This window comes from Armigeres subalbatus, chromosome 2, assembly GCF_024139115.2.
Source record: "Armigeres subalbatus isolate Guangzhou_Male chromosome 2, GZ_Asu_2, whole genome shotgun sequence".
Lineage (NCBI taxonomy): Eukaryota > Metazoa > Arthropoda > Insecta > Diptera > Culicidae > Armigeres > Armigeres subalbatus.
Genome location: NC_085140.1, coordinates 348,667,454 through 348,692,252, shown reverse-complemented (window position 1 = coordinate 348,692,252; position 24,799 = coordinate 348,667,454). Strand labels below are relative to the sequence as shown.

Below are 24,799 nucleotides of genomic sequence, written 5' to 3'. Positions count from 1 at the left end.
AAATCATACGAAAAAATCGAGTAAAAAATGTCACTCATTTTTCGGGCACTTATCCTCAACCGATTTGCTCGCAACAAGTTGCATTCGACGCAGAATCCTGTCCCATTGTTTCCTATTTGAAATTGGCCAGATCGGACTATGGCATCGAGAGTTATGGCCAAAATACAAATTCATACAAAAATATTGCGTAAGAAATGTCACTCATTTTTCAGGCACTTATTCTCAACCGATTTGCTCGCAACAAATTGCATTCGACGCAAAATCCTTTCCCATTGTTTCCTATTGAAAATTGGACAGGTCGGACTATGGGATCTGAAGTTATGACCAAAATACCTTTTTTCATAAAAATCACAAAAATGTCACCTATTTTTCGGCCACCTAACCTTAATCGATTCACACGCAACAAGTTGCATTCGACGCAGAATCCTGTCCCATTGTTTTCTATTGAAAATTGGCTAGATCGGACTATGGCAGTGGTGCTCCAGCACTTTGGGCGTTTTTTCCCTTATTTTACTTCTCACACCATAAAAATGAGCTTAACCCATACAAATTAGCACTTGGTCGAAAGCTTTCAAATATATCTATCTGCTGAGGGTAATAAAACGGATGTTGGTGTTAAATTCACTCCGTACGAAACGATCAAAGCAAAACAAAAGTGCGGACCGCGGGCCGCACGGTAATTTTACTTTGATCAAGTCGTACGGAATGATTTTACCACCAATATTCGTTTTAATATCCTCTGCTGATAGATATATTTGAAAGCTTTCGTCCAAGTACTAACTTGAAAGATGAAAGCTCATTTTTATTGTGTGATAAGCAAATTAAGGCAAAAAACACACAAAATGCTAAGCACCACTGGACTATGGGATCGGAAGTTATGGCCGAAACACCATTTTAGCCTTTTTATACGAAAAGGCTGTATGTTCTCTCCAAAAACCAAACTTTTACAGAAGGCCTGGAGACCCATAGTGTTATATACTATAGATAGTGGAATATATAGATGAGCGAAGATAAATCCTCTGTCTCCAAACGAACTGTCAAACGTGTCTCCAAACGAGCATGACGTCACGATTTCAATGGAAATGTTAAGGGCTGTGACGTCATATGCGCGTGTGCACGGTCAAAAAAATCGATTCAGCCATGCTTTCGCTCATCTATAGATTCTACTATCTATATTATAAACCAATCGATTCAGCTCGACGAACTGAGATGATGTCTCTGTCTCTCCCACTTCAGATGGGAGTTTGGCAGAAAGACGGTCATGAGATTTATATCATAACAAATATTGCCCTCCGCTCGCGTGATGGGAATGACATTTTCGTTTTCTTTTTGTGTAGTCGGAGCTTCAGTTCAACTAACATCCAAAAGTGATATCCTTAAAATATATGACTGGGTGAAATAAAACAGGGTTATGTACGTCAAAAAGATTGGAAAAGGAAACAAAAATGTCGAAATTCTTATTAGCATATTGTAGATCAAGCTGAAAACCGAACCGAGGTCCTGCGAAATCGCATTTTCTCGCATTTCCGGATGTTGCAACTGCATCGCGAGTAGTGTGCAACTGTGCCATAGTCGGGCACCACTCGCGATGCAGTTGCGACATCCGGAAATGGGACAAAATATGATTTTCGGTTTTCAACTGGATCTACAATATCTTTGCCATAAATAGTCTGATTTTCATAGAACGGACAAAGAAATTTGTCTTTTTTACTCCTAGCCACTAGCTCATCTTTTTTCAAGCACACACATTTTACGAAGGTCGAGAAAGGCACCATCACCGCTAGGTGGATTAATCTGGGTTTTTCTTCATGCAATTGCATGGATTTTTTGCCTTTCTCGTATACTAAGTATACGGTAAAGGCTATATGATCGCTCCAAAAACAAACTTTTTATAGAAGGCCCGGAGACCCATAGTGTTATATACCAATCGACTCAGTTCGACGAATCGAGGTGATGTCTGTGTGTGTGTGTGTGTGTGTGTGTATGTGTGTGTGTGTGTGTGTGCGCAAAACTACTCAAAAAATGTCACTCATTTTTCGGGCACTTATCCTCAACCGATTTGCTCGCAACAAGTTGCATTCGACGCAGAATCCTGTCCCATTGTTTCCTATTTGAAATTGGCCAGATCGAACTATGGGATCGAAAGTTATGGCCAAAATACAAATTCATACGAAAAAATCGCGTAAAAAATGTCACTCATTTTTCGGGCACTTATCTTCAACCGATTTGCTCGCAACAAGTTGCATTCGACGCAGAATCCTGTCCCATTGTTTCCTATTTGAAATTGGTCAAAACGGACTATGGGATCCAGAAGTTATAATGGCCAAACACAAATTCGTACGAAAAAAGTGCGTAGAAAATGTCACTCATTTTTCGGGCACTTATCCTCAACCGATTTGCTCGCAACAAGTTGCATTCGACGCAGAATCCTGTCCCATTGTTTCCTATTTGAAATTGGGCAGGTCGGACTATGGAATCAGAAGTTATGGCCAAAATACAAATTCGTACGAAAAAATCGCGTAAAAAATGTCACTCATTTTTCGGGCACTTATCCTCAACCGATTTGCTCGCAACAAGTTGCATTCGACGCAGAATCCTGTCGCATTGTTTCCTATTTGAAATTGGTCAGATCGGACTATGGGATCAGAAGTTATGGCCAAAATACAAATTCGTACGAAAAAATCGCGTAAAAAATGTCACTCATTTTTCGGGCACTTATCCTCAACCGATTAGCTCGCAACAAGTTGCATTCGACGCAGAATCCTGTCGCATTGTTTCCTATTTGAAATTGGTCAGATCGGACCATGGGATCGAAAGTTATGGCCAAAATACAAATTCATACGAAAAAATCGCGTAAAAAATGTCACTCATTTTTCGGGAACTCATTCTCAACCGATTTGCTCGCAACAAGTTGCATTCGATGCAGAATCCTGTCCCATTGTTTCCTATTTGAAATTGGTCAGATCGAACTATAGGATCAGAAGTTATGGCCAAAATTCATACGAAAAAATCGCGTAAAAAATGTCACTCATTTTTCGGGAACTCATTCTCAACCGATTTGCTCGCAACAAGTTGCATTCGACGCAGAATCCTGTCGCATTGTTTCCTATTTGAAATTGGTCAGATCGAACTATGGGATCATAAGTTATGGCCAAAATACAAATTCATACGAAAAAATCGCGTAAAAAATGTCACTCATTTTTCGGGCACTTATCCTCAACCGATTTGCTCGCAACAAGTTGCATTCGACGCAGAATCCTGTCCCATTGTTTCCTATTTGAAATTGGCCAGATCGAACTATGGGATCGAAAGTTATGGCCAAAATACAAATTCATACGAAAAAATCGCGTAAAAAATGTCACTCATTTTTCGGGAACTCATTCTCAACCGATTTGCTCGCAACAAGTTGCATTCGACGCAGAATCCTGTCGCATTGTTTCCTATTTGAAATTGGTCAGATCGAACTATGGGATCAGAAGTTATGGCCAAAATACAAATTCATACGAAAAAATCGCGTAAAAAATGTCACTCATTTTTCGGGAACTCATTCTCAACCGATTTTCTCGCAACAAGTTGCATTCGACGCAGAATTCTGTCGCATTGTTTACTATTTGAAATTGGTCAGATCGAACTATAGGATCAGAAGTTATGGCCAAAATACAAATTCATACGAAAAAAGTGCGTAAAAAATGTCACTCATTTTCTGGGCACTTATCCTCAATCGATTTGCTCACAACAAGTTGCATACGACGTAGAATGTTTCATATTTTCTTATTGAAAATTAGCCAGATCGGACTATGGGCTTAGATGTTATGGTCAAATTACTATTTATTGTGAAAGAGAGTTCAAAAAAGTCTAGCTCACTTTCTTAGCACTTATACTTCATCTATTCCCCAAGCAACACAATTTCAACAAATCTGGTTGCAGTAACCATATTGTGACTGATTCCGGTCACATATAAGTTACTGTGATTGATGTGCAATATGTGTGCTTCTCAGGTCGCTCGCAACAGATTGCATTCGACGCAGAATCTTGTCCCATTGTTTCCTATAGAAACTTGGCCGGATCAAAAGTTATGGCGAAAATACTAATTTTAAAACTACTAAATAAAATGCCATTTTTTGCTCTTATGCTCATCCGATTTGTTTGCAACAAATTGCGTTTGGCGAGATTTTTATTTTTTATGCATATAAACAAATATGAAAAATAAGACCAATCCACATATTGGTGTTATTTGAGATTTTTCCAAACCTTTTGAACGAACGAGAAAGGCACCATCACCGCTAGGTGGATTAATCTGGGTTTTTTTGTAAAATATCGTTTATTTGTCAATAGTATAATTATATTAATAATTTTACATTTATATTTACAAATTTTCTAAATAAAATTTTACAGCATTTGGATCGATAGTATTATTAACAGAATTAATATACTTGATGTAGTTTATAAACAATTTCATTGTTTTCATCTTCTTCTCTCTTGTGGTATTTACTTTTGTGAATAACAAATCAGAGAAACTAAAATTTCGACCAGTCAAAGTTTTGATTATACTAATTAGCACTCTCCAAGCCCCTGATACTCGTATACATTTAGAGAAGCGATGCTCTAAGTCTTCATCGACAGAACCACAGTTGAGACATGTTGCTGTATCTGCTAACTGCATGGAGTACATCAATGCACGGTGCACTACTTTTTGATTAATTAGCATGTAATAAAGATGTCTTTCTCTTTATATCTGATTTTTGGCGATCTATGTGTGCTCAAAGGTATGCCAATATGTTTTTCTCTGATGAAACCATGAAAAACAGTAGTTTGAATCAATGCGCTTAGTTTATTAACATTATTTAGTATTTTAACATGTTTAACGACAAATAACGTGTTGAACTACTTCTGAAGCAATTTTAGCTTTGATTACTTTAATAATGCATTGGTATATTATTTAGACACTTATCAGGGTGATAGACTTCACCAACTGAATAGTAAAAGAAGTATAAGTATGTAAAATATTTCAATTAGGAAAATCATTATTTTTTGTAATCAGCGTCATTTTTTTCGAATAAAACTTGAAATGCATAAAATATGCCTCTATAAAACCGTTACTCCTGAACTGGCTCTATCATATCAATTTAAACTGCTAGGGTAGCGGCTGTATTTTGGACCGGGCTTATATTTTGGACCACTTAGCTGAATTTTGCAATTATATCACACAAAACAAAATAAAACATGCAACATTTAAATTTTATTGCAAAAAGAAGCTATCCATAAGGTATCTTCTACATTTGTTTCTTATAAAATATAGCCATTATTAAGAATATTTTCACGTATTTACCCATTCCGGCTAGATGACATTGTAAAATGGAATTCAATTTTCAAAAGCTGTAAGTTTATTTGTACATAGATTTAAAACATGTGAATGATGTTGTTGACCTATTAGAACCTAATCGAAGCAGTTTCAGACCTGGAGCAAAACATTCCAAGTTTAGAAACAGTATTGTGAGGCATGTCCAAAATAGGTTTATTTTTCATTGAACCGAACATATTTTCGACATATCTTCTAGATCTCTTAATTTTTTGCCTTTTTGCTACCAGAGGTGAGCCAGCCAAGAGCTGAAAGCCTCTTAAATGAAAACAATAATAATAAAAACTTTTGTTTTTATCAATGATTTATTTTTCTAGTATCAGACCATTGATAAATTACCGTTCATACCGAATTTATAAATCACCGTTCATTGATGTAAGTCCTTGAAAAATGTCTAATCAACAAACATGTAACTGTTTTCATTATTTCCATACGAAAGCTCCATGACAAAAACCAATCTTTGCTAGAGCTCTCCGTCCGTGCTGCTTGCCAATGGAACAGAGTTCCGTATTCTACGATTATGTTTCGTTTGGAAAAAGAATGCGCAAGGAGCAAGGAAGAACCAAGCAACCCACTACTATCAAGGACGCAAATGGAACAGATTCGTAAACTACACAAAAAATATGGCAGGGTAGGAGTGTCCAGGTGCATACATCACGGCCATGGGCCGCACGTTTGTTTTGCTTTGAAGATGCTTTAGATGTGGTATTGAAATTGATTAGTTTCAATACCCTTAGCTATTGGTATTGTTCTAAGCCTTTGAGTGCTTATAAAAATGTAGGGGAAGTGCGCCGGTTTTGGCCAACTTAGTGCCTAAAAATACATAATACTATGGAAAATACATATTTTTCCAAAATAATCGATCAGTTGAAAGCAGCGTTGAACCGTAAGGGATATATCTTTTGATGGAACTAATAAAACCTTTGCGAATTGCTTTATTTTTGGAGTTATTCGCAAAATTGGCCAAATTAGGAACATGGCCAAAACCGGTACAGTTCCCTATTGCTTAACAAAGACTTTAAGGATGAAACGTCAAAAAAGCTGGGGATCACTAATTTAATCTAATAGTAACATAACTTTGCAAGAAGTTCAAAATTATTCGAGTGGTCCAAAATATGTTAAATAGGTGGTCCAAAATGAAAACAGGTGGTCCAAAATTAAATCTTACATATCTTCAGAATTTATGATATTTTGGTTCTTTCGGTGGGATTTACAAACATTTTCACCTACAAATCCTACCTAGCATTCACCACTTTTTAGTTGCGTAGGGAATTGACCAAGAATTATTACAAAATCTAACTTTTATTCGAAAAATTGTTCGTCCATCTCCTAAAGTGGTCCAAAATACCTCCCTTACCCTAGAACTTTTATCTTGGCTTTTTTCAAATCCATTTTATGACTAGCAAGTTTTATATTGGTCTAAACTAAAAGCTTTGTGGTTTTCAATGCAAAAAAATGACAAACATTTTCCTCCCTTTGGAATAGGATGCGAGTACTTCCAGAACTGCCGTAATCTAACAAAGTGACGTATGCGCCAAATAACAACATGCATGTTTTCTATTTTTCTGTTAAAGAGCTCGATGAGTACTACTCGTTAACACCATTTTTGGAAAATGGCGTATACGTCACTTGATGTCAAAAATGATGTTTGTTAGCTGGTTTTCGGCAAACTGTTTGCTGATTTTAAGCAATTTTGACAGATATCTTGGTGAAAATCATGTTTGCTGAAGCTCGGCTGTGCGAATACGGTAAAAGTTGAAAAAATTGTATGCAGGTCTTATTCAGGAGTAAAGGTTATTTGTGAGTTTTATACAATACTCTACAAAGCTTGACAGCTTATGTAAGTCTAAAACCAACATTCGCTGGTCTTATGTTAGTTCCATTTTATGGTTCTACAGAGGAATATTAGAGCCTTACCCAAGTAACAATTTCCATGCTTCTTGGATTTATTTAATTCTTCTAGCGAATTTATAATAGCAATTACCATGGCTAGTTGCTCAGTTTTATTGTCGATCTTATTGTCATCAATAAACCTCTCCTAAACATGCTAAAAAGCTTTGAACGTCAACCGCCTATTGACCTTATGAGCGGCTCTACAGTTGTGATGGAGAGCGTGATAAATCCTATTTTCATAGCTCGATCAAAACCAAAGTTTTTGATCGTAATGTGGTCGAATGAGTAACCTTAATAAGAATATTTGCATTGCAAACAGTTTATAAAGGTGTTTAATAAGAGCAACATTTTTTTACTCGAAATTTATGATGTCCATATTGAAAATGGAGAAGCATTTTCAAGTCGATAAAATTTATTATTGACATTCATGATTATACAATATTTTCACCGCGTAAAACACTTTTTTGGTCATCGATTTGCATTAAAAATATGTTAGCGAGAAATATCAATATATTCAAGGGAGATTAGGGATATTGCTGTTACAATTATTTTAATTTAGTTCCCAAAACTACATTATTTTGAGAGCGCGTGGTGTTCAATCTTATTTTTTTCCTAGCATTCACCATGAAATTGAACGCGCACCTTATTTTGATGGGAGCCACATGGTAAAACAATCCCAAAAAATATTATCTAGTAGTGCGGGATATTATACTATTCAATATCCCAATGGACCAACTTGTTTTTCTTCCAGTCGAAATCCTTCTACAATTGATTTAGTTTTAACGGATTCAAGTCAGCTGTGTGGCCAATTGGTAACTCATGCTGACTTTGACTCTGATCACCTTCCTGTGACATTTGAAATCTCACAAGAAGCCATTTATAATCCAATCAGCTCTACTTTTAATTATCCATAGAGCTGATTGGGATTCTCTCAAAACGTATATCGATAGAAATTTTGATATTGATATTCCTCTAGATACAAAACGTGATATTGATAATGCTCTCGTATCTTTGACAAATTTAATTGTCGAAGCCAGAGGCATTGCAATTCCGAAATGTGAAATTAAATTCAACTCCATTATTATTGACGACGATCTTCAGCTACTGATCCGTCTTAAAAATGTGAGAAGAAGGCAATACCAAAGAACTCGCGATCCCGCGTTGAAAGTTATTTGGCGAGATTTGCAAAATGAAATTAAAAAACGTTTCGCTATTCTGAGAAATGCCAACTTTGAGAATAATGTCTCGAAGTTGGATCCCAGTTCGAAACCCTTTTGGAAATTAACAAAAATTCTTAAAAAACCTCAAAAGCCAATTCCAGCGCTTAAAGAGGGAAATACAATTTTATTAACAAATGGCGAAAAGGCTCAAAAACTTGCTCAGCAGTTCGAGAGTGCCCATAATTTTAGTCTAGGTCTCACTAGTCCAATTGAGGATCAGGTTACACGGAGCTTCGAAGACATTCTCAATCAAGAGAATGTTTTGACCCTTCGTTGGGAACTAATTTGGATGAAGTGAGATCTATTACTAGAAAATTTAAAAATATGAAAGCCCCAGGTGATGATGGTCTTTTCTACATACTTATCAAAAACTTCCTGAGAGCTCTTTATCCTTTTGGTTAATTTATTTAACAAATGTTTTCAATTGGCATACTTTCCAGATAAATGGAAAAACGCCAAAGTTGTTCCAATTTTGAAGCCGGACAAAAATCCAGCTGAGGCTTCTAGTTATCCTTAATCAGTTTGCTTTCTTCAATAAGCAAACTGTTTGAAAAGATTATTTTAAATAGAATGATGGTTCATATTAATGACAATTCTATTTTGCTGATGAGCAATTTGGTTTTCGCCATGGGCATTCAACCACTCATCAGTTATTAAGAGTTACGAACTTAATTCGGCTCAACAAATCTGAAGGATATTCGACTGGAGTTGCTCTTCTTGATATAGAGAAAGCATTTGACAGTGTTTGGCATGAAGGTTTGATTGTAAAATTGATGAATTTTAATTTTCCTCTGTACATCATTAAACTGATCCAAAATTATTTATCAGATCGCTCGCTGCAGGTAAACTATCAGAATACTAAATCTGATAGATTACCTGTAAGGGCTGGTGTCCCCAAGGCAGCATACTGGGGCCCATATTGTATAACATTTTTACTTCTGACTTACCTGATTTACCACCAGGATGTCAAAATCTTTGTTTGCAGATGACACGGGCCTTTCAGCCAAAGGGCGAAGCCTTCGTGTCATTTGTAGTAGATTGCAAAAAGTTTGGATATTTTCTCCACTTACTTGCAAAATGGAAAATTTCCCCGAATGCTTCCAAAACTCAGCTTATAATTTTCCCACATAAGCCGAGAGCTTCTTATTTGAAACCTTCTAGCAGACATATTGTCACTATGAATGGGGTTCCAATTAATTGGTCTAGCGAAGCTAAATATTTAGGACTTCTGCTAGATCAAAAATTACTTTTTAAAAATCACATTGAAGGCCTTCAAGCCAAATGTAACAAATATATTAAGTGTCTATATCCACTTATAAACAGAAAATCAAAACTTTGTCTTAAGAACAAACTTTTGATTTACAAACAAATTTTTAGACCTGCCATGTTGTATGCTGTGCCAATATGGGCTAGAAGGCACTCCAGAGGATTCAAAATAAAATTTTGAAAATGATTCTGAAGTTGCCTCCGTGGTATAGTACCAATGAACTTCATAGAATTTCTAATATTAATAAACACGGAACACCTAGTCTAAGAGATGAATGCATGTATTAGATAATTAGCAAATAAAATTAGTTAAAAAAAAAAAAAAAAAAAAAAAAAAAAATTATCAAGTACTCATCGTCCAAATTATTTTCATGTTGATTATATTGTTATTATTTTTCTGCAAAGTTTTGTTTCTCTTTTTTCAAGCAAACGTTTTTTGATAGCTGCCGCAGCCAAATTCCCTTTTTTGCACATGGTTTATAAAGGATTTCTAAATACTCTTATAACAGGTTTATAGTGGTTATCTAAAGAGGGCCACTCATAGTGGTCATCAGAAGGTTGTCGTGTAATAATTGGTTTTATTGTTAGATCTTATAAATTGATCTTGAAAATCATCCCTAGAGGTTCTATATTGAAGGTCAAAATACGGTTCTCTAGTAATCTCGCAGATCTAATTTAATAACTGTATATATAACTATATAAAACCAAAATAGAACCTTAAGCTTTTTGGCATGGTATTATAAAAACTTTTTTTTATTGAAATTAAGTAAAAATTACTTAATATTAGGTAAAATATACTTAATTTTAAATAGAAACAAGCCAAAAGTTAGGTAAATTTTACTCAACTTTTGTAAACATGAGATTACCTAACGTTGGGTTCTTATACTTTACTGCAATTGTTGAGTGGTTTTGCTCTTCATTTTATGACAACAAAGGGAAGATGGAGGGAGATGCAAGAAAAAAAAGTACCTAAAATTAGGTACTTTTTTCTAACCGTGTAAGTCTTCGAAGCAATGCAATTCAAGACAAAATTTTCAAAACGACTTATCTGCTTTTGTAAACAAAGATTCAAACGACGATTTGACGAATCTGATAGCTCACCCACGCAAACCAACACCATCAATAGGTAGCGGAAACCTTCATCTAACTATTGGTGGTGTTGGTTTGCGTGGGAGAGCTATCAGATTCGTCAAATCGTCGTTTGAATTTTTGTTTACAAAAGCAGATAAGTCGTTTTGAAAATTTTGTCTTGAATTGTTACTTGGGGTCAAATATCAAATATTGCGAGAAGATAGAAAAATTCGAACGAGGGTCCGACGGTCGACCGTCGGAAAGTTGTTCCGCAAACGTCAAATCACTTGATGCACGGAAAATAATGTTGGTTGATTTTTTCGGTGTGAATGTTGATTATTGAAATCAAAGAAAATATGTAAATTTAAACGAGTGTTACGTGCCGCTATATATTTTAAATAAGTTTTATGATACTTTCAAGGCATTTCGGAACATTTTTATGCGATTTTGAAACATTTTAGACTTCTCGAATATTCTTGATATCAAGGAATATCAACACTTTTCGCACAGTGCATGTCATTTGAAGTTTCCGATACTCAGTCTACTTCTTCTTCTTTGCTCCGCAAAAATAGAATTTTTCTCTGTTCTCGCAATATCAGAAACAATCAATCGTCAACATATTTACAAGTCCTGATTTGAATCTTGACAGATGAATACCTCGGATGGAGGTAAACCTAAACAAATACCTATATTGGTTTTTGAGTAGTAGCACTTAGTAGCAAAAGTGTTATTCTCGATACAGTCCATATACAAACATACAAACATACAATTGTATATGTAGTGATGAACTTATAAAATCATAAAAAATCACATTAATAAAGATTAAAAAAAATTAAATGTGTACTAGTCTACGTCTTCTTCTTCTTCTTGTTGTTGGCATTACATCCCCACACTGGGACAGAGCCGCCTCGCAGCTTAGTGTTCATTAAGCGCTTCCACAGTTAGTAACTGCGAGGTTTCTAAGCCAAATTACCATTTTTGCATTCGTAAATCATGAGGCTAACACGATGATACATTTATGCCCAGGGAAGTCGAGACAATTTCCAATCCGAAAATTGCCTAGACCGGCACCGGGAATCGAACCCAGCCACCCTCAGCATGGTCTTGCTTTGTAGCCGCGCGTCTTACCGCACAGCTAAGGAGCAGGGACAGAAAAAGTCAGTTCAACTACACTCAAACAGCTGACATCCAACACACAATCAAGTTGCTAGTCCTTCCCGAATTTGAATGTGCGAATGAATAGGACGGCATGTGCACGAACAGCAGCAAGCATCGACTCTCGGTGTCAGCGTTGTTTTGTGCGGTGTCAAAATGAATCTTCAGCTTGGACCATTGATATTCAATTTGAAATCTCAAAATATGAATATCATTTCATACTGCGGTGCATGGATTCAATATTTTGAAGTCAGATTCTTAAAATATATACATCTGTTTAGTATATAAAGTAAAATAATCCTCATTTATCGGTGCAAATTAACCACAATTCAAAATATTGATTTCAGCCCCGGTAGATATTCATTTTTTGCGCTCGATTATCAATCGGCTATTGAAGATCGGGCGGTAAATTTGGTATGGAAGTTTGACAGCATGCTGCGAGATGTTCGTGTCTGCATCGCCGAGCGTCTGATCAAAACAAACACGAATCTATGACGAAGCTGCCTACTGAGCATCGATGCAACTGATAGTAAAACGATGATTTCCGTCCTTGCTAAGGAGGGCCCCAGTCTACTAGTCTACGTCAGTCTATGCGAAATTAAATTCAAAATTCAATTCAATCTATCGCTTCATTGTATGCCGAGTGAGGCAATAAGGCACGATAACATGCAATCTAACTGTTTATTGGCATGAACGATCATATGAAGTAACTTAACATATTAAATCTAGAAAAATATATTAAGCTCTTTTAGTGGAATGTATTAAACCGTCTAAGACGAATTAAATGGACAGTACTTAATTCGTCTTAGACGGTTTTATATTAAATCTAGTTTTTGCTAACTGTACACACTTACTTCTTCTCCAATGATATTGTTTTAAGGCCTTTTCCCCTACGTAGTTGAATCCAGATAGTCGTAAGCCGCTTTATTCATAAAAGATCAAAAAACGTGATATCATTTCTTTGTGTAGGTCAAAATATTATTGGTAAGCAAATAATGGTGTATTAGATTTGATCTTCCGTACCATTTATCTCAAGTCTTTCGTCTAATAAATAGATAGTAATAGATTACGGAATTTTATCATGGCATTCTTTCTCAAATTATGAAAACGTATTTAAAAGGATGGGTTTATTTTCTCTCGAGATCTCAATGGTTCAGTATCAAAGGGTTGCTTTTTCCGATATTGCAACATCGATCATAGAGTCTCTAAAGCTTTCTTGTTTTTAATATTTATTATTGAGACATTCTTGTTCATGCAGGGAAGAATTTCAAAAGACAAGATCGCTTTAACAATTTTCTCAGGAAATTCGCTTGCCGAACCACGTGGTTTCTATTCTATCAAAAAGCTAATGTTAATGTTAAAATACAAAGTATTGCTTAAATACTTTGTATTTTTACATTAACATTAGCTTTTTGATCGAATGGAAACCACGTGGTTCAGCTGCAATGCATATATTGTAACAACTACACACTCCCACTAGCATAGCACAGAATGGAAGCGGATGGTATCTTATCTCATACCAACTTAGCTGGCAAGGCAGCTGTCAATAAATCAACTGCAACAAGTAAAATTTCACGAAAATGATCAGAGAAGGTAATACTTTCCACATATTGTCTAACACCGTCTCAGTTTTGGTGTCTAATTTTAGCTGTAGTCCATTCACTTATTGACCTTAATTGTGGGACTTGCATACGCTTCCTTCATCCAGTGCTAAAACAGTTTTTGGAAACACAAATAAAGGAAATAAATAACAAAAACAATGACCGTGTTTCTTGAAGTGCGATGTCCTGCACGAACATAATTTCGGTGAACTAATTGGGAATATTGCGTTTCGGGCATGTGTAATTAGTATCACCGTATCGTCATGTGTGCGCTTGCTTGCCATCATCATCATGTGACCCCGATTTATAAAGCAAAAATGTTTACCAACTTTGTCGACTTTATTACGCCCAATTGTCACAACTAATACGTTGTATTGCACTCATGAACTGTACATTCGAAAACATTTTTGATTTTTCACAATCGTAATTCCGTCGTTCGATTCGCTGTTTGGATAACAATATTGCGAAGTTGGTTGCGAACTGCGCACCGGTATTCTCGGAATAGGGGAAGGGGGGGCAATATGCCCTAGCTAAGCAAACACTGCTCTATTGTCTTATTTATAACGCTATTCATGGGTATTTTTACATTATGCATCAGTTAAACAAGATAGCTAATTGATGCCATTCAAAAATTGTCAAAAATCTCAATCATATTGATGATATTCACATTTCAAAAAAGTGATGATATTCTGTTGCCGGAAAACTCATGAGGCAAAACGCCTTTCAGCTGGCAGCTCCTAGGGAACAAAGTACCACGCGTCGGCGAATCAGCATTCTAGTATGGATAGTGCGTGGAGACGCAAGTACTTTGTAGGTTATTGCCACTAGGGCGTTTTGCCTCGCCAAAATGTTAGATGTTTCTTCAAAATGTGGAAATTTTCGGTTTTTCCGACCTTCCCATGCACTATTTTGAAACTTTCTTCGCCTATCCTACATAATTTTAGATCTAGTTTTGTTACGGACATATTAATGACGGTAAATATGAGGGAAACCACAAAAGGCGTTTTGCATCGGGGGGGCGTTTTGGGGCCTCTTCCCCTACCTCTTTACGCAAATGGGGAGCTTTGGAAAAATTGGCAACCAATTTTTCTAGGAAATGGGAAAGTTGTTACATATTTGCTGACGACAAGCTGTCTGTCTTAGTCGTTGATTGTACAATGCTTAAAATTTGCTTTGATGTTTTTTTTTCGTTTACTAGTATTACGCTCTGCAACTGGGTAATGGCCGACACACATCTCCGTGTGCCTTAAGTATTTACTCTTCAGTATCGAATCTCGAAGAAATACTCATGTTTTGAAGTGTTTTAACAACCCAAGATGAAAGTTTTGAATGATTTTAAATATGGAAGATCAGTTCGAGATCCTGTGGAATAAAGTTGAAATTTCTTTTTATAGTGAGTCTTTGGAATGTGAGTAATGGTAAAAATATGAATAAAAAATTTGAGCATTTATTCAACACAAAAATCCGATCCTAGATCGGACAAAGAATTGATCGCATTGTTTTACGCCTTTGCTTTCTAGGCTTTCTGGTCGTACTGTCGGATGTGTTTTTTTAATAAAGCTATGTTTTATGCATGATATGCTGATTATAGTCATTGATATTTGTATCATGGCACAATAATATTTTAGGTATGCCTACGTTGCAACAAGTTCTGTACTAAAACGTGTTTGTACAAACATAAATCGCTATATGAGAAACGAATTTGTTTGCCAACAAAGGAATTATCGCTTGTAGAGAAAATGACGCGTTCGCAGTTGTGGGTAAACGACTTTTGCCGGCCGATTAAATTTAGAACTGCTACATATGTAACGTAACACGATGGCGAACAGTAAGCGTTGAGGAAACCCAGTTCTATCTTTTGCGCGAATTAAACACAAACATACAAAACGGTCAGATGTTTGCAATCCGCAGGGGAAAGGACCCCATAACGCTCCTCGGAAGTGAAACGCGTTTTTATGTAACAAAACTAGCCCCGGAATAATGCAGGATGATTAGAAAACGAATAATTAACAAACACGGCGGTACCCTTGTAAAATTAAAATTCAATTCCTTCATTTCGATGAAACATTTCAAGACAAGTTTATTACGCGATGTCAATCCATAATGTACCACGCCTCCACGTACTGCCAATATCATACCAAATATTGTAGGGTGCTGTCAATACGATACACCGCGCGGCTGTTGTAATGTTTCCAAAAGCGCATTTACACAAGATTCCACGCGGCGTTTTACATTCGAAAGGAACAACCGCACCCTAGGAAACGCCGCAATGTTATTTCCCCATAAGAATCGAGTATACGGGCAGCAAAAAGCGCGGTGCGTCGTTTCTTTTGGGGAGCGCCGCGTGTACTTTTGGGCAAATGCGTTAATAGAGAAAAACGAATAAGTACGTCACGTTGGTTCCAAATAAATTACTGTTTTACAATATCAAAATTGACATTCAAATGTTATAAATATTATTGGGATTTCTTTTAAATTTGAAATTGTATTTGCTAGTTCTTTTCGTAAAGTGCCGCAAGAGGAAAGAATATTCATGATTAAAAGATGGTAGATGCACTTAACTAGCAGCGCATTATTGTTATACACCCGATTCTGTTTTTACACGGATTTTTTTACACGGCCGTGTAAAAAAATCCCATACGAAATTTTTGCAAAGTTGCTCCATTTTGCATGATTCGTCGAGAAATCATAAAACTTTTTTTATACGGATTTTCAAATTTTGAACTAAAAACTTTTTTTACACGGAACGCATCCCCCGTGTAAAAAAAGAATCGGGTGTAGTTTCTTGGACTACTAGAACAGGCTTTGCTAGAACATGATTTATATTAAATTTATTGTTTTTTCTAACATATCGAAACAAAAATCAGCTATACATCAAAGATATTTTTAGAAAAATAAAACAGAGTGGAAGAAGAATAATCATGAAACCATCATGTTAATTTCATACGGTTAAGGGTTTCCTACAAGTCAAACAATGTTCAGCCAGTTTTATGTGAAACAAACTGAAGAATAAATATATATTTATCCAAATATCAACTTGTGATAAAAAAGCCTAAATAATAACTCACAACGTCCCTATGGGTTTTGTGAGACCTGACATAGAGGAGTTCGTTGCCCAAGAAAGATGTATAGAATTATACGGCCTCTTATAGGTGCAACGGTTGGTTTTGGATTGGTTATTACTATTTGAATGTAAAGACCGTCAATTGAGATACATCTTGTAGGAAAACGACGAGCTTGAAATTAAACTCAAGACCTTCTAAGTGCCGAGACTAGAAGCAATTAAAAAGTCACCCTGAAAACTAAAAAGCAATTGAATACAAAAAATGCAAAGGTTTGGCCCTATCCTTCAGAAGATTCAGTGAAAATAATAAAATGTGTCTTTCGTCGTTTATTATAACAATAGAAAATCCTTATCAAATCCATAAGCCGTGAGATCAATCCTTCACTACTAATTAAAGAATTTTGAGTGAAATACACGAGATCGCGTCCCATTCGGATATCGCATCTCTCGTTGACGACCAAAGCAAAGCCGATTATCTCTTTATTTTTCGTACTCCCACCCAACAGTTGTTGGTGTATGCTCCTTCTGGGAGGGTGCATGCTGATTTTCTCACTTCGTTAACCCAACAATAGTGGATACCATATATCGCCTACGTCCAGTTACAAAGTTCAGTGAATTTCATTAGAACGCAATACGCCAAAAGGAAAAATCCTTTGTTTAATCACAAAAAAGCGGTGCACGTGTTTCATTGTTGCGTCGCGGGACGATCGCTGGCACGATCTTCATCTGTTTTCCATCTGCCAGCAGCAGTGCCAGCGCCCGATTAAGTGTGTTTTCCCGTACAAGTTTGTGGAACCAGCCAGCAGCAGTAGCAGCGGTAGTTCATGATGGATGAAAGAGGTCAGTTGAGGAGCGATCATTTGCTTCGCAAATAGACTAATCGATCTTCAAAGGAAAACTTCTTACTTCGCCGCACGAGCTACGTAACAAAGGGGAAAAAGGGTATTAGATAATGTTCTGCGAAATTTTGCCACGTTCGACCGACGTCATGTTGTGCAATTTCGTCGTGAATCGTTGTCTCCGACGGGGACTTTCATTTTCAATCTAAATGAGCGATACAAGAGACGGTATAAAAATATATCCGCCTGTGTTAATGTATTCGAATTTTCACGCAACGCAGGCCCAATGACAGAACACGGGTTGGGAAAACTCATGATGAAACTGTTTTGAATTGTAAGGGTTTGTGTGATCATGAATTATGTTTGGTTTGCATTTAGGAAGCAAAGCGTGCGGAAATATTGTCTCATATTTGACTTACAATACTTATTGTTTGTTGTCTAGACAGCTCGGAACACTTCCGATGCATGATGCTATAATATATCTAATAGCATTCTCCCGGGTTTTTCATCACTTAAAAAATCCTTATTACTAGCATAATGTGCTACGGCAATGAACTTGAGAGGTGAAGTTGCGTAGGATATCAGATTTCTGCTCAGACGTCCAGGAACCAGAATACGAAATGGACTCTCCCTTGAAATAGGATCTGGCAATTATTAGTTTGTTTGTTTGTGTATTTACGACACGTTACACCGGAAGGGTGCATTCGTGTCGGAAGCAGTTGCATTTTTTAAATCTTTTTTTGCGTAAATTTTGAAATAGTTTCAGTTTTGCACTTGTCGTAAATTTCTCTAAAGGAGCACCTCGGGAGAGAAGGAGGCTGGAACAGCGATCCTCACGTCCATCCTGGAGACCTTCCTCAAGCAAAATTGAAAATCAATACAGAATAAGTTAACAAGCAATATTTAGAGCTAACCACTTTAAAAGCATTGAGATTAAGATTAATTTGTTTATTTATAATTCATCTGACATTCAAAGTCTTAATGAATATTATGAATATTGTTTCAAACGAGGTTTTCTTTTTCAAACGATTCACAAACTGGGATGTGGAAACTGAAAAACAAAAGCAGCTTCAACCGATGAAAGCAAACGAATCTTTGTGCAATTGGGCAGGTTATAACTAAATGCAGTACGATGCAGGACATTAATCGTAGTAGGAGTAATCATCTTCCGCGATGGGGAATCCCGATTGGTAGGATTGTAAAACAAGGAGTCGTATAGGATTATCCGGAAATCTGCTTTTCTCCGGAGGTTAGTTGTAGTAGCAAGAAAAGGGATCCAAGGTAGGTATGATTGATAACAGATGGCTCTCTACAAAATACTGTCTCAGAACGTGTACTACGTTCTGAAAACGACTATTTAAAGGAAAACTGCTCGCTAGAAAGAAGACGGAATGATGTATGTGAAGCGTACTGAAGCGATAGCATCCCGAATGCTGGTTGGTTAGCTTCACTGGAGGTCTGGTACTTATTGGAACGGCATAGAACATGTTTAGCGGTGTTGAGGATCCCACAGATATCGCAAATTGTGTGGATGGGACTTCCTCCAAAACTATGAAAGAGCCGAGTATGTCAAGTCCGCAATCGGGAGGTAACCTCTTAGTTTCTAAGGTTAGGTAAATCAATCCAAGCCTCGGTGGAGCCTTTAATTTTGCGTGTCTTCGGAGTAGTGGAGGCCCCACAGCTGCAAACCCAATCTTCCCAGACAACCTTCTGAATCCATGTATTTGGGTCCGCCAGGAGGCAATCCTCATGAAGCGTCGGCCTTGGTATCTGGCACCAGTAAGGAGATCGAGGATTGGTTTTGCCTGGAACTCCGCAGTGCCTTGCGATCCATGCAAATGTTGTGTACTGGCGCTGGTTAGTGAAAAGGCTACAGATCCAGGCAGGGACGGGAATGGTTGACATTTCTTTTTACCATTCCTTCTTCTATGCAAAAAAAATAAAAACAAAACCACGGCAGCCACAGCAGCAGCCACGCCAAGCAGACGACAGTCAGCACATGCTTTACCATTTTCTCTCCCACAATTAATGTTTTCGTACAATAATTTCACAACGTATAACCGTTTTTGGTGGGAAATATTCATTTCATTACTACTTGCTTGATTTAGAGACAAGAACGAATAAATCAGTACCTACGGATAGCACTTCCTTCTAGGCTTTGCGCCACAGGTAATTAAACTCGATTCTGTGCTGTTTGCGCTGCGCACGAGCCGAAACAAAAAAATCTCACGCAAATGTTGACCGCGCACCGGCACGACTCTAACGTAGCAGCAAGCAAACAGTTTGCTTCATCGGAAAAATAAATGTCACGATGTCGCGTACATTTTTTTGGTAAACTATTTCGGCTTGTTTGGCGCAAGAAATTTGACTGAAAAAAAGATAAACATTCGCATAATCAAAGTGTTTTAATGTACATTTCCCAACACTGTCGGGAGTGCCTAGGCTGCTCACTCTGTAATGCACAAATGACAATGGCTTAGTAGACCATGATCAAAAGCAATATCCTTGATCAGTAAGTGTCTGCGCGGTAGCTTTGGTTGAGAATATATTGCCAATGCAGGGAAAGCTGTCCGGATGATGATGTTGGGACAGGTGACCCCGATTTCAACTTCACGGCTGAAAACCGACCCAATCATAAACCTGTATCCATAGTTTCTGTATTCTCCATACAAGAGTTCAGAGATCCAAAAACGTTGTGCTATAGAGCTTATTGTGGATGAACAGGAGTATCAGCTCCTCGATCCATGCCCGTGGGTCGGAGTCATTTAGAGGAGACCAGCTCTGCCCATTGTTCGCAGGATCCGATTCACTTTAACGAGGAAAGTGATATTATGATCTCCGGATGTGGCAGACGAGAATGCAGCCGCTTTGTGGCAGATAATCGCCAGCATACGATGGCGGAGTGGCAGGATGCTTACCTCGGCACAGGCGGCATCGGCGAGTGTGGACGGGAGCAGTCCAGCAGCAGCTCTTACGTACTGGTTGAATGTCAGCGACAGAGTAACGATGAGATTACGGTGGGCAAGGCGAGTTAGTTACATGCACCAGGGCAGAACGCCCTGTTGTTGATCTTCTGGGGTTACGGACAGGGTTCGAGCCAAAAAAATCTTGATTTCACAAATGACGCTAACTACACGTAAACGGAGAAGGAAGGTTAGACTCCAGTCGATAAATGCATCAAACATTTTAACGACTTTGTGATTAGGAATAGGGAGTTCCCCCAACTTCTATGACAGGCATGCTTGCTGGCAGTAATAGAGAACACTTTCAAAGTGGCTCAACGAGAGACCATATGGCATAGAGCAATATGTAGTTTGGGCTTTGAATTAAGTATCATAACCAATAATCAAATTGATAAATGTTATTATATGAACAAAATTAAGTATTTTGACACGAGGCGAGTCAACCTGGTAATAAAAGACTTGGTAAATTTTTTTTATGAGATCTGCTTTGATATTATATGTAAATATCAATATGCCTCCCTCCCCTCGATTTTTTATCCGAAAATAATAGTTTGACAAATTTTTATTTGTTAGAAACGTGTTACGCGATGATGTGTAGAGGCCGCAAAGACTGCTCAAAGACTGTGGCAGACAACTGACGATGGCTTATCTGGCGAAGACCAGAAAGCTATTCATTCTGTTCTAACGCTCGCTGATTTTTTCGATCTGCGATACAGCAAAGCAGGCTAATGTTTCTTTTTTATTTGTTTTGAACAAATTTGAAAGTGACATGACTTCAGAAGCGCCTACTGATCCTCTTTTATTTCCATAAACGGGAGATGCTATTTTAACAGGGTTTTAGAATCTTGCCACTACGCTCGCGCGTTCCGCGTTAGACTGGTTCAGAGACTACTATGTTGTTGTTGTTCCAAGGAAAGTGAACCTTTAGCCTTTCGGGACACTTAGTTCATGAGAAAAACTACGATCCTGAACCAACATTTGAAAAGGGTGCAACAGCCAAAATTTACCCATTCTGGCTCCTCGCCTACATATATACCGTTTTTTCATACAAAATGGTCAGCAAAATTGGTTCACACGCAACCGAGATCTAGATCTCCAAAGTTGACTATTTTGTATGAAAAAGTGGGCTATTTTTTATGCCGGTCACTGTATATAAACAAAGCTATATATACGCAAATAACTGGATGCATACATTCGGGATGTTACGCCCTATTCAAATGTTGTTTTAAAACCCATCGAATTCGTAAAATATTTGCCTTATTGCGAAGTTTCAGATCATCGTGATCTTTGAAAAACACCTAATAAGGTGGAAAAGAATGACCTTATTTCCTGAAAATATATTCTTAGGACAACATAGCAAAGGTGATTCTACACGTGGGTGGCTATATATTTAATGCTCAATTATGCAAATTTCTGTAATTATCGTTCCCTAAAAGTATATTCTTTGTTGCAAATAAACAGTGCTGTTCCATTAATTTATCTATTAATTTTCTATCTTATCTACCCAACTTACGATTTCCAGGACGCGTCATCCCCATGCCGGCCGAGTGCGCGGCCAACCCTCTGCAGAGGGCTCTCGCCGATGCCATCATCCGGATGGTACCGATGGATGAACTCCGCATCCTACTGGCCTGCGGGGCCAAAGTTAACGAGCAGGTTACCCAAGGCTTGCGCCCCCTGCACTATGCCGTCTGGCAGAACAATGAAGCGGCGGTCAACCTATTGATGGTGAGGAGTGCCGATATCAATGCCATCGACGAAGTTGGTTACAGTGCTTTGCATCTTGCTGCGGAACATGGGTAACATGTTTAAAAATGCTTCAATCATTTGAAAAGGTTAACTTACATCATTTCAATATTCTCTCACAGTTATTACGATTTGGCCAAGATACTCTTGAATGGCGGCTGCAAAGTGGACTACCGTGATCCTTCGGACGATCCTTATCCAAGGACCACACTTTGCGATGAACCGCTTCGGTTGGCCTTACGAAACCGTCACTACGATGTGGCAAAACTTCTGCTCGAAAGAGGTGCAGATCCGAACAAACGTTACTTCTTTGGTTCGGAAATTAACTTGGCCACCGATATCGAAAGCTTGGATCTGTTGCTTCGTTTCGGAGCGAATACTGAGGCACGAGATCGATCTGGAATCACGCCACTAATGAGAGCCGTTCGAACTAATGGAAATATCGATGCTGTTCTTTTGTTGCTTCAGTATGGTGCAAATGTGAACGCAATGACCGATGCCAGAAACGATTATCGTACCGTCCTGCATTATGCTGTTCTTTCAGGTAGATACTCTAAGATATTGACAGCTTTCAATAATCTAATAAAGATCTGCTCTTCTGCTAACATGTGTGTGTGTTATTAGGTTTAAATCTTTCGGCGGTATGTTTTACTTTATTTTAACGACTTTTCTTGACCTTCACTTACTTATTACAAGATCTTTCTGAAGCTTTGTATTTTGGCACCCGACCCCAGACTGCCGACGACCAAACACTTTTAACGAAAGGAAATTTCTTCTACTCTCTAGGAAATGCTTCTTTGGTCACATTGCTTATCAAACAGGGGGCTCGCGTGGATATTCCTGCTCCACTTCCGGAACCGGATAGTCCTAGCCCTTTGGATCTAGCGGTGCTACGTGGCGATCCCACACTGGTGCGTATTTTGTTGGAAAATGGTGCCAACGTGAACCGTTGCAGCCCCATTATCGGATCACCTCTACACGTGGCCTGCGCTGACAATATTCCGCATAGAGTAGAAATAATGAAAGTAAATATTAAAGCTCAGGTAACATGAGCATTTCAAAAGCATTATATACAAACATTTTTCCCACAGATGCTCTTATCATACGGTGCCGATCCAAATGTTCGCGTAGTTGGAGATATTGCTACCAATGCCATTCTAAGACCGCCACTTGCCGAACTGATAGCTAGTAACGATGATGTGAAACCTGAAGAACTTAGGTTACTAATGAAATTCGGCGCTAGAGTAAGTTTTGTTTACGAAATCCATCAATCCAAACCATCAATCTCTCTTAACTTCCCTTTTCATCAGGTCATCCTGAAAACCCAATTCCGAGACCCCGATGGATTGCTGAACTGCCTGACCAACATGAACCACAAGTCGGACTCCTTCCGGATAATACTGGAAGCAGCGGAAGAGTTCGATCCCTGCATGATTCGCCGGAACCAGCAGCTGAACGACGATCAGCGAATGCTTCTGCTGGAGCGAGCCACTATCCCGATTCCGCTCAAGTCCCGCCTGCGAGCTCACTTCCGAAGGTTATTTGGCCGCAACTTGCCTGAATTTGTACCATCCCTGTTCATCCCGAGAGAGCTGCAGAGCTATCTGCTGTACGAGCATAGCTATTGAAGTGGCTCGATCTGCGTACGTCCGGTGACAGTGTAGAATGTGGTACAAATTATTTGATAAACTTTTAATCATCGTAAGCTAATATTTGTAGAAAATGAATCCCGATGAGACTTGCCCTACGAGAACGAATATATTCCTAAAACTTTGAACTTTGAAAACATGTGACATAATAGACATTTTGTAGGTTAAGTTATGATGCAGAAAATTAATGACGATACTGCCACTTTCGATGTGGATCGTGGTCTTTTTCCTGGTAAAAAGGTTCCACGCATGTCACTCGTGAAAGAATTCTGGTAGTGAAAGCAACCCTAGGGTTATTTGTAATGTGTAATACACAGGAAAACTTATGCAGTAAACTTTAGACTTTGTAATCGATTGGTGATCAATTTATTTTGTAGTTTATAACGCTATATGGAGATTCCCTAATTTTATTATTTGGTACAATAAAAACACATATTTTGGAAAAAAAAGTGCTAGTTTGTTTTTATCTAATGTACTTACTCATTTCAAACTTGATGGGCTACAGATCATCCTCAATGAGCCTATGCCGAATGGAATATTCTTCTCTTTTTTTTTAGCCAATCGCTTCCATTCGCCCTAAACGTTCAACGCCCTCAGCCCTCCTCTTCAGCTGCAAAAATACATCATGCTCACGGCTTTCCACGAAGCCTACGGCCTTTTTCGGGTTCTATAGCATAATATCTTTGCTTGACGCACTTCCGGCATACAAACAACGTGCCTAGACTACCGTAGTCTGCCGTGTTGTATAAGCTTACCAATATCCATCCCTTTGTACACTTCGTTTAACTCGTTATTCATGTGAGGCCGTCAGATGCCGTTCTCCTGTTTACCGCTAAGTATTGCCTAGAGCATCTTACGCTCAAATACTCCAAAAACTCTCTGATCAGCCTGTAAGCTCTATTAGTTGCTGCTATACACCTTTTCGCGGGGCTCTCCTTAGCCGGGCGGTAAGATGCGCGGCTACATAGCAAGA

General features: G+C 38.1%; 1 protein-coding gene across 2 annotated transcripts in view; it reads left to right on the top strand.

Moving 5' to 3' along the window:
- Window positions 1–24,275, top strand: part of LOC134212907 (putative ankyrin repeat protein RF_0381) — a 28,741-nt gene extending 4,466 nt beyond the window's left edge. Inside the window, exons 1-6 of one of the 2 annotated variants that reach the window (XM_062691233.1) lie at window positions 17,329–17,469; window positions 21,954–22,230; window positions 22,300–22,721; window positions 22,964–23,202; window positions 23,269–23,421; window positions 23,488–24,275. In XM_062691233.1, the coding sequence (XP_062547217.1) occupies window positions 17,454–17,469; window positions 21,954–22,230; window positions 22,300–22,721; window positions 22,964–23,202; window positions 23,269–23,421; window positions 23,488–23,805 (1,425 nt within the window). In that variant the 5' untranslated portion in view covers window positions 17,329–17,453 and the 3' untranslated portion in view covers window positions 23,806–24,275. Of the gene's footprint in view, window positions 1–17,328; window positions 17,470–21,953; window positions 22,231–22,299; window positions 22,722–22,963; window positions 23,203–23,268; window positions 23,422–23,487 lie in introns of those variants that run through there. The other variant, XM_062691234.1, reaches the window with a different exon arrangement.
- Window positions 24,276–24,799: the final 524 nt, after the last annotated feature.